At 43.5% G+C, this 19,213-nt stretch overlaps 1 protein-coding gene across 2 annotated transcripts in view; it reads right to left on the minus strand.

Moving 5' to 3' along the window:
- Positions 1-19,213, minus strand: part of ABCA1 (ATP binding cassette subfamily A member 1) — a 136,296-nt gene that overhangs the window by 10,382 nt on the left and 106,701 nt on the right. For both annotated transcript variants that reach the window (XM_060237098.1, XM_060237099.1), the window contains exons 28-43: positions 18,587-18,735; positions 17,600-17,724; positions 16,728-16,826; positions 15,056-15,245; positions 13,922-14,016; positions 12,602-12,634; positions 12,111-12,216; positions 11,690-11,764; positions 9,887-10,056; positions 9,423-9,600; positions 7,498-7,613; positions 7,067-7,211; positions 5,423-5,546; positions 4,081-4,210; positions 2,635-2,755; positions 1,788-1,850 (exon numbers count right to left, since the gene is read on the minus strand). In XM_060237098.1, the coding sequence (XP_060093081.1) occupies positions 1,788-1,850; positions 2,635-2,755; positions 4,081-4,210; positions 5,423-5,546; positions 7,067-7,211; positions 7,498-7,613; positions 9,423-9,600; positions 9,887-10,056; positions 11,690-11,764; positions 12,111-12,216; positions 12,602-12,634; positions 13,922-14,016; positions 15,056-15,245; positions 16,728-16,826; positions 17,600-17,724; positions 18,587-18,735 (1,919 nt within the window). The remainder of the gene's footprint in view (positions 1-1,787; positions 1,851-2,634; positions 2,756-4,080; positions 4,211-5,422; positions 5,547-7,066; positions 7,212-7,497; positions 7,614-9,422; positions 9,601-9,886; positions 10,057-11,689; positions 11,765-12,110; positions 12,217-12,601; positions 12,635-13,921; positions 14,017-15,055; positions 15,246-16,727; positions 16,827-17,599; positions 17,725-18,586; positions 18,736-19,213) is intronic.

Here is a 19,213-nt window from a genome sequence, read left to right on the forward strand (position 1 = left end):
CAGATTCAGCACCTCTTTGTCACTTTTTCCTGGGATGCAAATTCAGCACTTCTCTCACTCTTTCCTTCCATCAGTAGGGATGGTTTGGCAGCTACATGTATAGCTTTGCATATATAAATGTAGTGAGTTTTGCTCAGATCTCAGCACAGAGAGTTGTGCACCCACATCCAGCTATAGGTTACAATAGGGAGGAAGCAGGACGGCAGGCACATGTCGCTATCTGGATGGGGAATCGTGTGTGCGTGTTGGGGGGGGGGGGGAGGAAGCAGAAGATGCTTCCACTGATTCCAAATAGGGCAACTAAGCAGCCAGCCTTGTGCATACACAGATCTTTTTTAAAAGCTGAGATCCCCTAGTTCAGGAAGAAGGTGAGGTAGGATTCACACTCCCTTAGCCTCCCCTTCCTCACTGATAGCAGTTTCTTTTCAAAGGCTGGGAGTGCACCGCCCTGGTAGTTCTGCACACACTTTACTGAACTAGAGCCATGGGGCTCTGAAAAAAGTCAATATTTTAATATCAATGCTAGCTTTACAGTGAGCTAGATCACTAGGATTTTAACCTGATTTTATTCCTAATGAAATCAACCAAGTAGAAAAACTTTGAGTGTTTTATGGATCAGGAGAGTAGCTGGAGAACAGAAAACATTCTTGAGAGATGAAAATGGTTTAAGAGAGGATTCACTGCTTTAATGCACATACATACTTTTATCTCACTGTCTTCTCTGATGAAACAAGCTGTGAAGCTTTTCGAGGCAATCCAAAAACCTGCCAACCTTGTTTACCAGAGAGCAAAAGTGATTTCAGTGTATAAACCACTGGTTTCAAATCACCTTCAACTCTCTGAAAGAACTACTGGCTGTTTCCATTCTCAACCTTGATCACGAGTGCCTAACTCAAAGTGCATGGAAATGAACACAATCTATTGTATCTTTTGATTTTAGAATTTGGTTATGACTATGTCTTGAATTGCAAGATGCGGTCTGAACCCTTTGATTTTAACTGGCTTTAAACAGGTGTAATTCTGCATAGGACAGCATTACTATTCTGAAAATTCTGAATTCCACAGGTTGTCATTCCACCAGCAACAGCATGACATAAAGAGAAAAGCCATGTATATTGAAAAGTTGTATTCAACACCTCAAATTTTCTTACTGGAGGAGCTCTAGTGTAGTGTCTTCAATTTTATACAGATAACACTACAGGGATCCTTGAGTGGCATTTGTAGCTAAAAAGACTGAGCAAATCAATAAGTCTCAAGGTTGAATCGCAGGTCTCCCATGAAGATGGCCTTAGGTGGGCGAATCTCTCTCTCAACCCCCCTCCACAACATGCAAGGTCACAAGTCTATTGCAGCGAGGTAATGTTTGGGGCTTTAAGCACGCTGGCATTACCACAGACGTAAAAATTTTAGCACAGCATCCATGCAACAGTGGGGATCCACCATTCACTTGGTTTTATGGAGCTGACTCCCAATCATTACCACAAACCACAAAGCACAGGCATTTCTGTCCATTTTGCTCTGAACCTTCAACCCCTGAACAATACACCACTATTTTATTTTAATGTTTCACCAAATATTTTATTTCTCACTGAGATGCAAGGTGGATTGCACTGGGTAAAACAAGGCAGTACAACAGCACAAGACATTCAACAAATAATACAATAGGACTAGCATCACAAATTAGAAACTGCAAAAAAAAAAAGTATCATATTACAAAAGTAGGATACAATGTAGCAAGAGCAGGGTAATACATACAATAAGCAGATAATACAGAGGCTCAAACTCACCTCCCCAGGTGGAATCCCAACACAGATCCTATCCACAGCTGGTTTCAGTTTCCTTCTGTATAACTGGAAGGTGAAAAGGAAATTTGCCCATTAGAAGGTCAACAGCTGGAGATAAGAATTCCATATGGTCCTGTCTCTTCCTAGGCAAAACGAATTACGAGCAGCATCTTTGATTACAACCCAGTTCCGAGAAGACCACCATCTTGTCTTTGCTTTGCAACCAATTCAGTGACTGTCAGCATGAAAATACCATTTGTGCAACTATTACAGCATGTGTCTAAAATACAAAGAATTATCAACAGCTGCAACCCCTTAGGCCTGTACCGAATGCCTGAAAACACAGAGGTGTATTAGTGAATGTTGATGATCATTCAATGATCACTGCCAACATTCACCAATCTACCTCCATAATTGTGAACAGAAACCTGAGCCAAAAAATTCCTTGCCAGTATTTTCCAGGTATTATTTAAACCAAATACAGATCAGAGAATTTGACTGGCTACCAGTATAGCTGAGTCCAAATAAAGCCTTTTTTTTTTGTCTTCCATATATTCAGCTACATCAAATGACTGGTGGGCTCTTCTTGCAACTGCAAGAGAAGCCAGCCCAGGATCAGCCAGCGAGGTGGAAGCTGACACAATGCCACACTGGGGTTATTGTTGGCTTAACAGTACACATCAATGGAACTGGTGTCCAGTCATAAGAACATAAGAGAAGCCATGTTGGATCAGGCCAACGGCCCATCCAGTGCAACACTCTGTCACACAGTGGCCAAAACCCCCAAATCCTTAGGGATTATTTCAGGTATATCCTCAAAATGCACTGTGAGCTTACCCCCTTCTCTCACCTTAGTCAGTTCCTTGATTTCCAAGATATCACTTTGTCCACCACCATTAATGATCCTCTGCCTCTCTCTGTTCACATCCTCATCTTCATCATGCACAGGTGGAAGCTTGGCATAGACTGGCCTTCAAAAGACAGAAAATGTAATGGGTTATAAGGGAGAAGACAGAGGTGGTAAACTCAGCATGCACTAAGTAAAGAACAGACCAGCCCTGCTCTAGATTAGTCCATTCACATTCCACAGGTGGAACATCCGGTCTCCATTTGTAATTGACATAGGGAAACCAATAGCCAAAGGCCAACCCAAAGCACACTCTGTAACCTCAGTGATCCTGTAAGCGCTTTTGGAATTTCGAGAAAGGCTAGTGGATGCCATCACACAGTGGCTGCCATGGGGCGGCAATGATAAAATATATAAGAGGTTTCCAGCCAAGCATCCTCCCATGAATGGGGCAGCTATTTCCAAATGGGTGCTCCCTGCAGACCCAAAGGTGATGCTTCCTGGGTCTTCTGAGGCACCATCTGTACAAATCAGTGGAGTGAAGCTGGGATTGGCACTTCGTTTTGGATAAGAAGCGAATGCTAGGGAAGACATCACTGGCGACCATGGTGCCCCTGGGCAGCATGTTGAGAATCTCTGCATTAGAGAGATTAGGGCACCAGTTGCTGCAGGCCACTTAACATATTACATTTTTAGGCCCACACAGAAGATATTTTAAGGGTAGATCTAAAATATAAAACATGAATGTAACAGCACATGCATCTTACAAAGACACTCATCAAGGTGCTGTGATTGGGCTGCAGCTCTCTGCTGAATACACTTGGGTGGCAAAAACCTTTGCATAAAGCCCCATTGATAAGGAGTGCTCCAAAAGTACTATGCAGCAAACTGATCAATCTGAAATGGACTGGCCCCTTTTAGTGATGGCAGGCGAGGAAAGCAGGAGCAAAATGAATGGAAATAATTTCTGAGGTGTAGCTGTGCCAAAGCAGCAATAAACAAGACTGTCTGGTGGCACTTTAAAGGCTAATGAAAACAGGCATATGTGGACTCATTATCCTTTTTGTCAAATGGATGTCAGTCCACAGTGGCACATGCTAAAATAAAAACCTGTTGGATGTACCATTAGTCTCCTCTTTGTGAGAATGGAGATATGATAGAAGAAAAGGGGAAGGGCAAAGAAAAGAAGTCCACAAGTGAATAGGAGTTCAAGTGAAAGCAGTCAGTTCTACAGAAACGCTCAAAAATTATTGGGATGATGATGGTGGAAAAGGAAGGGAGGGCTTCAGATACTATTCAGTCGCTCCTCTATGTTCCTTCTTTTCCAACATCAGTTTTACTGGAAAATAAGTGCCCCATCCCTCAAAGGATTTAAATCCTTGTGCTACACCCTACTCTGTGAATGTCCTTCCCAGGCTGGGGGTACATTTGTCAGGGAGGCCAGCTTACCTGGGTTTGATAAAGAACCTGTACTGGATAAGCACTGTGATGAGGAAGAAGACAGCACCTTCCACAGCCATAGCAAAAAGGTTGCGCCCCACCAGGTCCCAGGAGAGGGGGGAAACAAAGCGGTTCTCACCTGATGGGGAATGGCAGAAACACACTTTCAGTTGCCACCAGAAAAAACAATCAACAACAACATTGCACACCATAAGCTATTGTTTTATATATTCAAACACTTCTTACAATTTTTAGTTTCAAATACTCATGTGAACAGAGGACATGATTGAAGTATCCAGAAAAGCTGATAGCAATTGATGTTTATCAGCAATAAGTCTGCTCCAATAATTCATGAAAAGATTCGGGGGATTTTCATCCACCATGTAAGACAAACTAGAGTTTGCCACTGAACATATACTTAGATAAAGAGCAGTAGCCAATCCCGGCTCTGAAACAAGCACATGGGCATGATGCACATCTTTGCAGACACAAGGTTTGTCCCCATTTGTTTTCCCTCTGCATTTTCAAGTGTACTGTTCAGTAGTCCTTACACAAGCAGTCTACAAAGGGTTAAAAAGGTAAAGGTAGTCCCCTGTGCAAGCACCAATCATTTCCGACTCTGGGGTGACGTTGCATCACGACATTTTCACGGCAGACTTTTTATGGGGTGGTTTGCCATGGCCTTCCCCAGTCATCTACACTTTCCCCCCCAGCAAGCTGAATAGTCATTTAACCAACCTCGGAAGGATGGAAGGCTGAGTCAACCTTGAGCTGGCTACCTGGACCCAGCTTCTGCCGGGATCAAACTCAGGTCGTGAGCAGAGCTCAGACTGCAGTACTGCAGCTTTACCACTCTACGCCACTCCTAAACAAAGGGTTACTCCTTTCAAAATCAATTAAGTCAGTGGGCCTAGAAAGGAGTAGCTCTTCTTCAGCTGGCACTAAGTGCAGAATGTGCCTTGAGAATCTAAGCATGCTTTCTTTTAAAAAAGGTTTCTAGCCTTTAGGAAACTATGCTTGAAAGGCAAGAGCAACACCTGCTGACATCTCAAAAGCCATAAAGGTAAGGAAGTTTGGGGCTGGGGATTGTGGTGCTTTTGCATAAGTATTTAATCTGTTTCATTACAAACCTAGGGTACAATAAGTGAAATAGTAAAGATGGTCAATCAAAGTATGCAAAACAAAAGCACGCAAATGCGCTCCATTTGTGTTACCCATATAAGTTGCAGAATTCCATTCCTCTTAGTGCAGAATCTGTATTGCCTAAGAGCAAATGCCTCCCAGTTTTGGTCTCCACATTCCAAATCTGTGCCGCAGAATCCCATACAGTGTTGTGCATTGTCTCACTTACCAAACCTTTCCAGAGCATCTGCCATGGCTTGGTTCTTCACCATGTCAATCAGCCCACGGCCCAGACAGAAGTGGGGGAAGATGAGGAACACTGACTTCAGGATGTCATTGATGTTGTTCAGCTTCTATGGACATAAAAGCAGCAGCAGGTCAGCTATTTGGAAAGGTCACCAAGAGGAAAGGACACCAAAAGGCAGGAAATGTACACAGTGAGAAAGCACAGCCCAATCCCTAGCACACCTTCCAGAATCAATGAGTAAGTGATTTGAGAAGTAAAGATTTGGGTGCCTGACTGCAAGGAGAGATTCTGCCGCACATTACTTTTTCGGACTAGTGAGGCTGATCTAGAAAACATCCTCACTGTGTAGACTGCAAACCTACATTTCCTCTGTAGCTTCAAGCCTGGGGGGGCAGTTCTAAAAGTCTGAAGCAAAGTTATCCATGAATCCTAATGACTAGCAGCTAGCTGGTTCCATACCACATCAACAAGAAATCCACTGGCACACAGTTGATTCAGCTGAACAATCCATTGTGACCTGCTTCAGTGTTACATCCAGTTTCACTCTAACTTTGTCTAGATTTTACCCAAGATATTCAGAACTCTGTCTGATCACAACACTATTCAAAGCCCATTTCAGATGCTACATCCATGTGCACTGGGAGGCCAGCAAATTTAGGCAGATCCTCCCAGTACACATGGTCACCAATGGGCAATGCACATGCTGCTTGCCATGCACAAACTGACTGCTGGATTTCCCAAGGTTCTGGTTCATGCATTCTGAAGCTGTACATGCATGCAAAACAAACATGTAGCCTCTGTTCAGACAACACGGTGACCGCAAGCATTGACAGTATCACAAGTACATTCATTCCCAATGGCTGCCTGACTCCCAGCATTAGTTGGCATTATGTCTGAAAAGGTCTTATGCAATATGCATACTGCAGCAGAATCCTGCAGTTTATCCAGCAACCAGGAATCCTGGCTTTCCTTGTTTGCTTTAATTGAGATTGCTAGTTCTGATTTATATGGAGAAAGACTTTATTAATGCTGAGGGTGATGTGGTTGAAAGACTCATATCTGGAAATAACAAGGAGGCTTTATAAAACGAGCATGATTCTCCAAGGGTCAGGTATAGACTGGGTCACACATGTCCCCCTCCTCTCCTCCAAATTTCATCTGCATCTATATGACAACAGAACAGGAACGGTCTTCTCCATGTATCAATCTAGATTTTTTTTAAAAAGTAACAATCAATTTATGGCAAGATTTGGCAACTAGCTTAAATTAAGAAGACGGAAAAAAATCCCACGAGGGGCCCAATTCCTTCCTATGGTGGAACCTGAGCTGACATCTAGCATTCAGCTGAACATGGCTCAGGGCCAAACTAGATGTGACAGACCTGTGGATGCCACCACCATTTTCAAGCAATTTAAAAATGCTGTGAGGGTCCAATCCTGATTGGGCAGAGGCACTCTTGAGACCTCCCCAAAATGCCTTTTCAAATGTCAAAATGGCAACCCCCTCCATCCAGTTTGGCCCTCAGTGTTCAGGTTCGACTTCCTTTAAATATTAACCAAAACAAAAGCAATCAGCTCTGAAAGGAAGTCAGTAGATAATGTTGGCCAAGGCCAAATAAGAACTTACATTGTTGGTGAAAAGCTCAAGAACAAAAGTGGCCACGCTCCCATTGATCCCAATGAAGAGGTTCACGCTGGTCAGCACCACATACGCTGTGCTAGGGATCTTGAACACAAAGGATGCTGGGTACATGAGAGGGGTTATGGACCACCTGGGCAAGTGAAAAGGAAACCGCAAGAAGGAGTTTATTTGTAGCATTTAGTACATTTTTACCCTGCCCTTCCTCCAAGGAGTTCAGGGTGGTATACGTGGTTCTTTCCCCTCCTCACTACACTCCTGTACGGTAGGTTAGGCTGAGACACAGTGAATGGCCCAAGGTCACCCAAGCAAGTTTCATGGCCCAGTGAGGGATATGAGCCTCCTAAATTCTAACACAAGCTGATTCTCATCCCTTCTTAGCCACTTGCCCCTCCCACCCACAGAAAGCCTTTCCTTACCCATACAGCAAGAGGAGAAGAGCAAGCACTGGTAGATTGGATGATGACACATAGGACTTCTGCTGGAAGCAGATGAAGATGATGATGACCAGAGTGGCAGGAACCACATAGTTGCACTGTAAGTTAGAAACACACACACAGTCAACACGACTCCCAGTTAAAGAATGCAAATCACCTGCATTTAAAAATAAATAAGGAAGGATTTCTCTTTCCCTTTAAACAATTGTCTTTGAACTTCCGCAACTCTAACTGTGATGAAATGAAGAGAACCCACTCCCGTCCTTAATAGAGGGGAGGCAGGCGAGAAAGACCCCAGCTTGTTTTATGCCCCACCAAGTGCTCCTATTGCTTTGCCGCTCCAACGTTTAGATCACGCCCCCCCCAATAAACCATGTAAGCAAAGTTGTATTTTATTTTCTCATTCCTGGACTGTCATTTCAAGACTTTCTACGCTTGTTCTCAGTAATCTGGCAGTGTATAGGGTGGGTCTGGTTACTGAAATAGTTGCTGCTGAAGACTATCAGTGGAGAAAGTAAGCGTGACTGAAGCACACAGAAACAAGATTCGCACAGCATGTCCCTGCCCCACCACCTGCTGGTACTGTCCCTCCCCAATCTCCTTCCTACTCATCAGAAGAGCTGACCTAGAGATAATTGAGTGGGGCGGTACCAGGTACTCCCACAACCTTCCCTCCTCTGCAAGAGTTCAATCATGATTCACAGCTCAGATTTTTTTTAGGGTTAAAAGGGAGGGAGTCAGAGCTGAGGGTTGCTCATTTTGAAGATGGTGCTGCTAACTCCACCCACCCACCCCATTTTCTGGAGGGCAGAGCTTTCGTATTGAGGTTCTGTCCATGGCCAGCTTGCCATTGCCTCTTTAAGTCTAAGCAAAGGAAGCATTTCTTTGCTCTGACTTCAAGAGAAAATTTCCTAAATAAGTGCAGTGTGGCAGCCAGGGGAAAACCCCAGTGTAGAAGCAGCCAGTTGTATTCCTATGCACAATTGTTCCAGTCTTAATACATTCATTTCAGTAGACTTGGGAGGGAGTAACTCTGTTGAACATGCACTGTAAGAGTCGAGAGGTGCTCTATGAATGCAGTAGACTATGTCCGTTTTCTGCTGGGAACAAATAATGCTTTGAAGCAGCAGGTTTTAAGAAATTCATTATAAAACAACATTGCTTATTTTGACACTTTCAGTATTATCAAAGGATCAGACCCTCGGTCCATCAAAGTCAGTATTGTCTACTCAAGACTGGCAGCGGCTTTCCAGGGTCTCAAAGCTGAGGTTTTTCACACCTACTTGCCTGGACCCTTTTTAGTTGGAGATGCCGGGGATTGAACCTGGGACCTTCTGCTTCCCAAGCAGATGCTCTACTGCTGAGCCACTGTCCCTCCCCAATGGTGGAAAATGCCATCAAGTCACAGCTGAATTACAACGATCCCATAAGGGTTTCAAGGCCACTGTCTTCCTCCATGTAACAACACTGATATTCTTTGGAGATCACCCAACCAAATACTAGCCAGGGCTGACCCTGCTTAGCTTCTAAGTTCCATTGAGATTGGGCTAGCCTGGACTATCCAGGTCAGGACATCACAGGGTAGCCTATGACTTCTTTTTGGATGTAGGTGAAAGATAAATGTAGATCATAGTCACAGCTACATGAGTTCTGAGTTACACCCTGTGCAACTGATCAGCTAACAACCAAACTCTGCCTAGGTTTGCAGCCCTAAGTAAATATTTTCTTGGTTCCAAATAACCACAGGTTGTGTATTCACTTACTTAGGTAGGGAATATAACAACAGCAAAAATTATCAATAAGAAGTAAAAGATAAAAGACACATTCAGTGGCTCAATCTGCTAGTATAGTATATGTTCTCTTTCAGGTATCAAAGGGAGGAAAAAACAAAACAGACACAGCCTTACCATATCCCAGACAAAGTTGGCCAGCCAGTAGATAACTGGCTTCACTCCACTGATGAACTGCAGGTGCTTGGCCTTGCTGACTCGCTCCTGGATCAAGAAAACCACAAAGCTGGCCGGGACAAAGGACATGGCAAAGATGACGCAGATGGAGACCAAAACATCCACTGATGTGGTCATCCTGATAGCAAAAGGAAACGTGCAAAGGGTGAGAAATACTAGTTTGCAACTCAATAGGATGTCTGGCAATACAAAACGCAATAAAATCCCAGGGGAACCACCCAGAGACAGAGAGAGAGGCTGATTTTAACTGCAGCCCTGGCTTATGTCACTGGAGCCACAAGGATGGAAACTGCTGGGCAGATTCTCCTATTTTAAAAAAGGACATTACCTTCTCCGCTTCCCTGTCTCTTTGGCCTGTCCCCTCTCCACCCCATCCCTCACCAGATGCTCATTCCAGGACTTACAAGGCGACTTCAGACAGCTGTTGCTTGGTGAGGTTCAATGGGTGGTTGTAAGCAGTGATGCCATAGGTGCTGGGGTTCTCTCCCTCCTGAAGGTTAGCCCGGAGGATCGCGTTGTTGATTACATTGAGAAAGGAGCCAACTGCATGCCAACCCTTGTTATTAAACCACACCTGAAGAAGGAGAAGGTACACGCATTGATGGGATGAAATGAGACCATCTCCTCCCATATTATGCATCCTACTAGCCCTGCTCTCTGTGACTCTGCCTTCAGAGGTGAGGGTGGGGCAACCAGAGACAGAGCATTTTCTGTGATGGCACCTCACCTTTAGAATGCCTTCCCCCTTGAGGTTTCCCTGACTCTTCCTTTACTATAAAAGCACCAGGCCAAACGCAACTTTTTATTCAGGCATTTAATCAAGAGTTTATCTTATCAGTCTTTTAGAGGTCTGCTTCTATTTTATGGGATAGTTATTACACTCTTTATGTCTCATGGCTTGGGCTTTTTAAAAAAAAATTGGCTTGTTTTTATACTGTGGCTTTGAACTGCAAAGCACCTCAAACATGGTATAGAAATATTCTAAATAAAAAATAAAGGCACGGACTCTCCAATCTGCAGGGTGGTGATGGCATATGATTGCAATGTTTTCAAGTGTCTTCGGCCAAGATGTTCTTACACTAAGGTCGTTTTCGCACTCACCTCCAGCCGGCGCGACCCCCTCTTCACCGCGCAGGATCTGCGCGGATTTCCCACTAAATGCCGTGGAGCAGCCTTTTGCGCCAGAAACTCCCGGCGCAAAAGCCGCTCAAACGTAAACCTCCAAAAAGCAGTTTCCGGCGCAAAAGGCTTTTGCGACGGGAGTTTCCGGCGCAAAAGGCTGCTCCGTGGCATTTAGTGGGAAATCCGCGCAGATCCTGCGCGGTGAAGAGGGGGGTCGCGCCGGCTGGAGGTGAGTGCGAAAACGACCTAAGTTAATTGCAAACATAATGTAAGAGGTGAACCGGGAGAGTGAAATGTAAAATGCTAGAGGGAAATGTTTGCAGCATTGATCACTCTGGCCTCAGCACACCTCTCCTTGGCAATTCATCATAGCGCTGGCTTGCTTAGGAGAAAGCATGACCAGTACAGTGCTGCAAGAAAAGAATTTATTAAATAGTTAAGGGCACCTGTGATCCCAAAGTGTCCACTCGCAGCAAGGGCTATCTGCTGCGAATGCTCTGGCCGTGTCTCCTTCCAACTGGCTTTACTAGCTCTACTGCTCCTATCATGAGTTTGCCTCAGGTGTAATACGATCATCCATTTACTGAGAAGGCTTCCCTATCACACCCCTACATGGATCACTGCTTGGCGTTTGCCTTCTTCCAAACAGGAAGCATATTCAGACTCATGCATATACACATGCAGTACACTCCTCTGAGGATGGATGAATGTAGCTCTCATACAGTAAAAGCAGGGATTTTTTTTGAGCAGGAACACATAGGAACGTGGTTCTGGCTGACTCGGCATCAGGGTGTGTGGCCTAAAATGCAAATGAGTACCTACTGGGCTTTTTCTACAAAAAAGTCCTCTGTGAAACAATGGTGATGAGTGTGGCCTAATATGCAAGTGAGTTCCTGCTGGGCCTTTTTGGCAAAAAAAAGCCCTGAGTAAAAGTAAACTTTTGCAGCTTTAAGAAGGAAATATATCCCCAATATTAATTCAGGGAAAAAAGCTGTGACTCGGCTGTCTAAAGTTTGAGATACATTGTTGTAGATTCCCAAGGTCTCTTGCTATATTTGACATATAGCAAATGGTATAGAAATTACCTTTACATTATTGTTTGTGTCCAGTCCCTTCATGAAGCTCCCCAGATTATTAAAGAAACGTTCTCCAGAGCTCCCCTTTAAAAAAAGAAAATCACAAATTGGTATATGCTTTGGATCAAGTGGCTTTTTTTCTGGGAGCCTTGTAGTACCTTAAAGTCTAGCAAAGCTTTATTCTGCAGATTAGAGATCACTTCTTTTGATGCACGCAATGGTAGTTATTTTATGAGTGGGCATGAAAACGGATGAACCAGCAACACAACCAACAGACCACAAAAACAGGGTGAAATGCAGTTGTGTACCATTCAGTGCCCTTACACCATTGAAAGAAATAGGTTCTAGTCCATGAAAACTTGGTAGTGCTAGCCTTTGAAGTGCTACAAGATGCCAAGGGACTCTGGTGTTGATGTCCCAACAGGCTTACCTTGGCCAGTTCCAAGATCTTCTTCACTTGTCTGATGGCATCATTCACTTCCTGACTCGGAGGAAGCACAAGAGAACTGCTGGCTCCCAGTGAAAATCCTCCGTACCTATAAGGCACATTAAAATTATGGTTAACATGCTAGATGGGTTTTTGTTATGCTCCATGAGAAGAACTTCTTGCACCAGCAGAAACTGGTGCTGGGTCCATCTTGGTGTCTAATAACAGCACTGAGAGATTTTGATTGGGGAAAGGTCACATAGAAAGGCTTAATTCTCTATTCTCCCAGCAACACTGACCGTCCAAATCCCTCCACCCCATTATGGTGTCTTTTAAATGTTAAAAATGGTACAGAGATCCACTCATGGAACTCCAGACTACTATGTAGTTTGGCCCTAAGTATTGTAGATTTGTTCCAAAAGATCTCTAGGAGAAAGTAACATAAACAAGCCTCTAAAACCTCACGAAGTTCAAGGAGAAAGAACTTATCTTACCTGAATTCATTTACCCAATGCTTACTCTTCAGACTATGGAGGAAAAAAAGAAAAGTGTCTGTTAGCCACCTGGAAAGAGACACCCAACCTCTGTATTCAGAATACATCCAAAAGGACTTGCTTGGCTATCATTATGTGCTGTGACACTGTTATTTATACTTGAATGTTATTACTATGGGTTCTTCTGCATTTGCTTTTTTGTCACGTGTGTGTCCCCTATTGCTTTTTTTTGTTTTTTTTTTGGGGGGGGGGTCCTCTTCTGCATGTGTTTTGCTCCCTCTAGTGGTCAGTTTGATATTACATCACTTTATGTCTGGCATATCTCCCTGCAGATCCACACTGCAGGTTTTTATGCCAGACATACAGTGATCCAATATCAAATCAACCACTAGAGGGAGAAAAGAAAAACAAAGCAACAGGGACACACAAGAGATGAAAATGAGGATGTAGTAGAACCCACTATCTAATAGCCATTATGTCTTCCTCAGAAACTTTGGAAATTATTAGTTCTCCAGCTAAGTGGGCTAGGGATCTCAAAATGGGAATTTTCATACAGGATTCTTTGAGAATGGGGGCAAAACCATGATTGTTAAATGTTATACAATTATAGTGAGTGGCAGCCAAACAGATCAGGGATAGTGTAGGCAGGGCTGCTTTCTCATTCAGAGAACTATATAGAAAGAACTGCCTCCAACGTCACTTTGGTGAGAGATTTCTTTTCTTTTCTTTTCTTGAGACACACACAGAGATTCACTGTATTATGCAACACATGAAAAAAAATGTATCAAAAGGGTGTTTCAGTGGTTACAAAAAAATTGTCCAACATACAATCAGGTCAGTTTCCAAGACAGTCCGGGAAACAGCTGCATTGTAGACTCTTCCCATGTGAATAGAGATTCATGACCCAGGGAGGAGCCATACTGCACCATCTCCTGTGCCAGAATTCTTATTCTTGTTATTAACTTAGGTATTCAACACTGCAAAACTTAATGCAGTTCTTGTGCAGATTTCTCCAATAAAATTAAACCTCATTTAAGTTCATAACCCTGGTTTCCAGAATTGTTTATTGGATCCCATGAAAGATTTCCACCAATGGAGAGAAAGATTTTCAACAGCATCCTCCTATGATTACAGACCTTTATGCTAGGAGTCCCCTGTCCCTCAGGAGTAACATTTTGGGGAGCATCTGGGGCAGGAAAGCAAGAAAGTTGTGTTCCACTGGCAGAAGGATTTCTCATGGTGGATATTTCATCAGGATTCAAGTAAACGACCCTCGTATACGTATGGGCAATAAAATACAGCATACTATGCAGCAGATACCTTTTCCCAATGATCTGTGCATAAGTCTTCACCAGGTAATCTGAAATGTTGCGGCCTGTTAAGTTCTGAAGGATGTCGGTGGTGTTCTGCATTCTCTGTTGTCCACAGATTGGGGTGAGGGGAAACATCCAAAAGATAGACCAAGAACGCCATTAGTGGCAAAATACCTTCAATATACTTGTGGGCTACATTATGACAAAAAAGCTTACATCAGAAGTCCATTGGCAGCTGCTAGAATATTATCAGTTACATTTTAGAAAAACCATATAACTACCCACAATGGAGGACTGGAGAACTATGGCTTGTTATGCTGATGAATAGATTAATGCATTTTTAGATGTTTATTAGATAGATGTGCTCATGCTGGAGGTTAATTACTGGAACAAAAAACAATTCTTTATTTTGAGAAAAAATGCTACAGGGCCAGAGCAGACTGCATGAGAACAAGAGTTATGTGTACTTTAAAGTGTCTTTGCACAAAGAATGGATTTGGGTTAATATACTATTACAAGTTTGGGCCTGTGATACTTGCAGGAGGGGAATCCTCCCCACTTTCTCACTGGCCCCAATGCAACTCAGGGGCTGCCCTGTTAGTTCCAGCAGGCCTAGTACAGCTCCCTGGCTGTGCTGTCAGTGCCAACCAGCATGCCTTGTGTGGCTGTACTGCCACCATTGGGGCCAATAGGGCTCTTGGGCTGCATCGCCACTAGGTCCAGCATGGCTCCCCAGTAGCACTGCCATTGCCACTACTGGGCCCAGCATAGACCCTGGGCTCTAATGACGACAGCTGTAGGTAGGTGTGTTCTCTGCATTTGCAAAGGGTGGGATTTAAATCTCCCTTGTGTATTTTTTTTTTTTTTTAGAATTTCAGATTTTTCTGCAAACTTGGAGAGTCACCCAAGTTTGCAGAAGAATCTGTTAAGTTCAAGTGTGGCCCTGATCCTCACTTGGGAAATAGATATATAGATGTTTTAAATTCCACAAAATGCAAACATCCATATCTATATAAAACAGGCCAAGAAAACCTGACATTCCTTTGTAAGTGCTGACAGAAAGATAAGCCCAGAGATTGTCCCACATACTCATCATAACTTTCATGCTTCCGAATGGAAAAGCATCTAGATGACTGGATACCTGGGGAGGAGGCAGCCCACCGGCCCCTGGAGGACACGTAGGAAGCATCTTTTTGGCCTTATCACTGCTACAGACACAGGATGGGGAAGGATTCTCCATGGTCCAGTTGCCATTCTGGAAGATTTCCATTACTGTCTCAGGCACAGGACTGATGGTCCAGTTCATTTCTCCAACAGAGCAAGGGGTGTCTCTGCACAAAAGGGAAACAAAGTCCAAATAGAATGAAAAAGACTTTCTCAAGTTATATTGCCTGGCATGTCAGTAGGGTCAAAGGGCATCACTTACTGCTATCTACCATGTATGAATGAGTGACATGGGCAGAACCACACCAAGGCCTTCTAACTTTCTGTGTTCAATTAATCAGTTGTGCAGGGTAACTTTTATTGTGTAGAGCCAAAGGCCATTACAATTAGGACACGCAAAAGGGAACACAAACTACAGCAAAAACAGTAACATTGTAAAATTAAAAACATGTTGAATCACATTAGAAATTATGCAAGAACATTCTTTATGTACGAAGAATTTTGCCTTTTAGAATCAACTCTAGCCCAAGGCAAACTGTGCCGCTCTATAAGGAACACACTGGTCCACAAGTAATTGTGAGCATAGTCAGTTGCATTATAAATGGATTTCCAGCGTGAATAGAAATAATTCAACAAACCCACAACCTTCAGGTGCAGTATTTTCTCAGAAAGAACCATCATTTTTTTTTCAGCTATTTCTTTTTTTCAAATCACACACCTGTCTGAAAGATTAAAGGAACTGAAGCCACACTCCAGGCACAAATCTAACTCTGGTTCCTGAGATCAAACCAGGCCCCATTTACGTATTTTCAATCACTTCTTTTTCAATCACTTCTTTTTCAATCACTTCTTTCAGATGAGCTGCATACAAACATAGTTGCTTTCCAAAAGGTTTCTGACTTCCTAGAATGCTCTACTCTGCTATATTCTGGACTTTACATTATCATGGAATAAACTAGGGTTGCCAGGTCTCTCCTAGCAACTGGCAGGAGATGAGGGGGAGTTGGAGGAGGTGCACGTGACATCAGAGGCTATGTCACTACATCACTTCCAGCATATACTGGAAGTGACATCATCATACTGTGACATCGTGGCAGTGCTCTGGTAAAAATGGCTTCTACCATTGTGTTTTGCCCAGATATCAGAACTTTGCTGGATGTGATGATGTCACTTCTGGTACACACTGGAAGTGACATCGCCATGTGGCCAGCAGCATAGCCTGGGCCACCCTTCCTCTCCTGTAAGCCCCTCAACTAGCCTTCTGATTGGAGGTAGGGAATGGGGTCTGGCAGTGGGCGACCTCCTTCCTCCACTGGGGAGGAGGGGCTGGCAACTCTAGAATAAACACAATCCTGACTGTAATGTTACTCATTTATTTATTCAAATAATTATTAGCTGCCTTTCTACTGTACGGAACCCAACGAGGCTTACAACATAAATAAAACACATAAAACGCATGAAAGAGGACAGCTTAAAATCTGTCAGGACAGCCAGTAAATAATTAAATTAGTCAAACACAGTCCTAAATAAAATGTCAAGAAACGCATTACAAATTCCAGAGGTATCTGAAAAGCAGCATTAATTTGCCTATGTAAGCTGTTTCAAAAAATAAATCCCAGTTTTAAGAGTTTTGTAAACAATTCACTTACAGAATGGAGTGTCCTTTCATGCAGCGAGTCCCAAAACCAGGTTCACTGAGGAGAGCGTTCAAAAGCTGCTGAGTGCCATCATCTTCTGGAGCATCATTGCTGCAGATTCATCAAAGAGACATCAGCTCGTATCCAACGTTCCCTCTAATTTGTTTTCCCTACTGAGCGAAGCAGTTCGCATCCTGAGCGGAATATAACTGCTGTAACCTTAAAATGGGCAATGGGCAGAGCAGGCTGCAGTCATCTTATGAGCCCATCCAGAGAGTAAGGCAGAACAGCAATAGCGCAGTTGTATCAGAATTTAATATATACTGAAGTGTTTCATTATGCAACACAGTAGTTAACAGCAGAAAGAGGCCTGGTTATTAGCACAACTAATGCATTTGCCATGCCTTTAGCTTGATATGCCTTGACTTGGATGGCCTAGGCTAAATTGATCCTGCCAGATTTTGGAAGCTTAGGAGGTTCAGTTCTGGCTAGCATTTGGATGGGAGACCTCCAAGGAATGCCAAGGTTGTGACACGGAGGCAGGCAATGGCAAGCCACCTCTGAACGTCTCTTGCCTTGAAAACGTTACAGGGATCACCATAAATTGACTGCAGCTTGACTGCACTTTCTACAACTGATAGCTTGATGGAGCTTATAATTCATGCTCCTAGTGCAATGGGTAGTACGGCTTCTTCTGCTTCTGCAATTTAGTACTAATGACCAAAACAGGGCATCATTTCTATGCAATATGAAATTAAGATAGTGGCTGACTTAGGGGGAGGAGGCAGAGAATATGTTAATAAGTAAACAGGCTAGTTGCAAACCCCACCCTGGCAGAGACACAGTGCTAAAATTTCATTCCTTGCCCATCGTTTTATAAATACCTGAGAAACGTGTACTGCTCATCATACATCCATGGTTGCAATTCCAAGTTGGGGTATTTACCAAAGGGTGGCACAATCAGACTGAACATTAGAGCGATGCAAACAAAGACAGCTGGGAGAACAATCTGCAAGGACAACAGGGAAAGGTTGTTTTCAAAAGAACTGAGAGGCAGCAATGCCCAATCAAACCACTATGTAAACAGAAATTCAGTTGCCACCAGCGAAATCACAGCACGCTTATCAAAATTCTTTAACTTCACTGCCCTCTAGTGGCAATAATGCTGCATTATGCCAATGCAAGAAACGTACCTATGAAGGAATTTTAGTGTACTAGGCAATGAAAAGACCACTGAGTAGAATAATACTTCCAAATTTGATTAAACTTATATTCAAATTCAGTTCTCAAATTCTTATATCCATTAGTAAAGCGTTTATACTATACACAGACAAAATTCATCCACAAATTTCAGATACAAAAGCAAATTTCCCACTGATACAATCCTGCTTAGTGATACTCGCTTGCAAAGGCGGGAAATATTTCAGTAGCTGACAGTGCTGCAACATGGATTTTCTTTCTTATGTCAAAGGTGGTCAAATGTCTCAAAGCAGTTTAGCAATGTAGTTTAAATGTACAGTGGGCAATATATGCTTGCTAATATTTGCTCTCAGAGGCAGGTAGCTGGCAGTGCTGCAATGTGGTCCTTCTTTCCTGTGTCAAGCCATCAAGCAAATATATCAAAGCAGATCAGAACAGGACATGCCTCCCAGTTAGATGGCTGCAATAGGAGGATGAGTCAAGAACCTCTGAGAACTTTATTCTCATAGGGTTCCATTGAAGATCAAGCAGAAAGATATGCAAGACAGTTGATGAAGTCTGATACGCGAAACAGCCGTTTAACCAGGAGGCATGTCCTGCTTTGATCAAAAAAATCTGCAAATGTTCTACCTCTGGGGCATTTAATGCTTCCAGTGTTCCACCCGCCTCACCTGTGCAAAGAAGCCCTTCCTGCTGCGCTTGGCAATCAGCAGCCTCTTCCAGAGCAGAGCGACAAACTGCTGCTGAGTCAGCTTCCAGCCCTTCATCTGGTAGGATCCTTTGCCATCCACCCCGCTTAGCAGGTCTGTCTCTCGGGATTCTGCAGGCAAACACAGCAATTCATGAGACTGCTCCTCTCTCCTAAATCAAGCAAACTGCCCTTAGGCAGGATCTGTTGGCACACTTCAGCAAACATGAGGGAAAAGTTGTCTGGGGAGAAAACATCCCAGGCTTGACCATTACAAGCTTCAATACATGGCTGTTTCTATGGCTCTCCTGTAAATGACAGTCAAACTGTAGGCAATGACACACCGTTCAGTCTCTCAAGCCTTGCCGACTTTAAAAACTTGGTTGGTCTTAAATATACCACTGGGCTCAAATTTTGTTCAGGGGCCTACAAAGTTTGCAGGGCCTTAATAGCTAGTCATTATTTGTCACCACTCCCTTCCCTGAGTCCTCTGGAACACAAAGGTGACTCAAGGGAGAAGAAAATGTCATTCTGTGTTTTCCACCAGGCCTCGTAGACATGCAGAAACAAAGAGAAGAATTCTTGCTGCAGTGTGAGAACCTGATCCTTT

This window comes from Heteronotia binoei, chromosome 4 (genome assembly GCF_032191835.1).
Source record: "Heteronotia binoei isolate CCM8104 ecotype False Entrance Well chromosome 4, APGP_CSIRO_Hbin_v1, whole genome shotgun sequence".
NCBI lineage: Eukaryota > Metazoa > Chordata > Lepidosauria > Squamata > Gekkonidae > Heteronotia > Heteronotia binoei.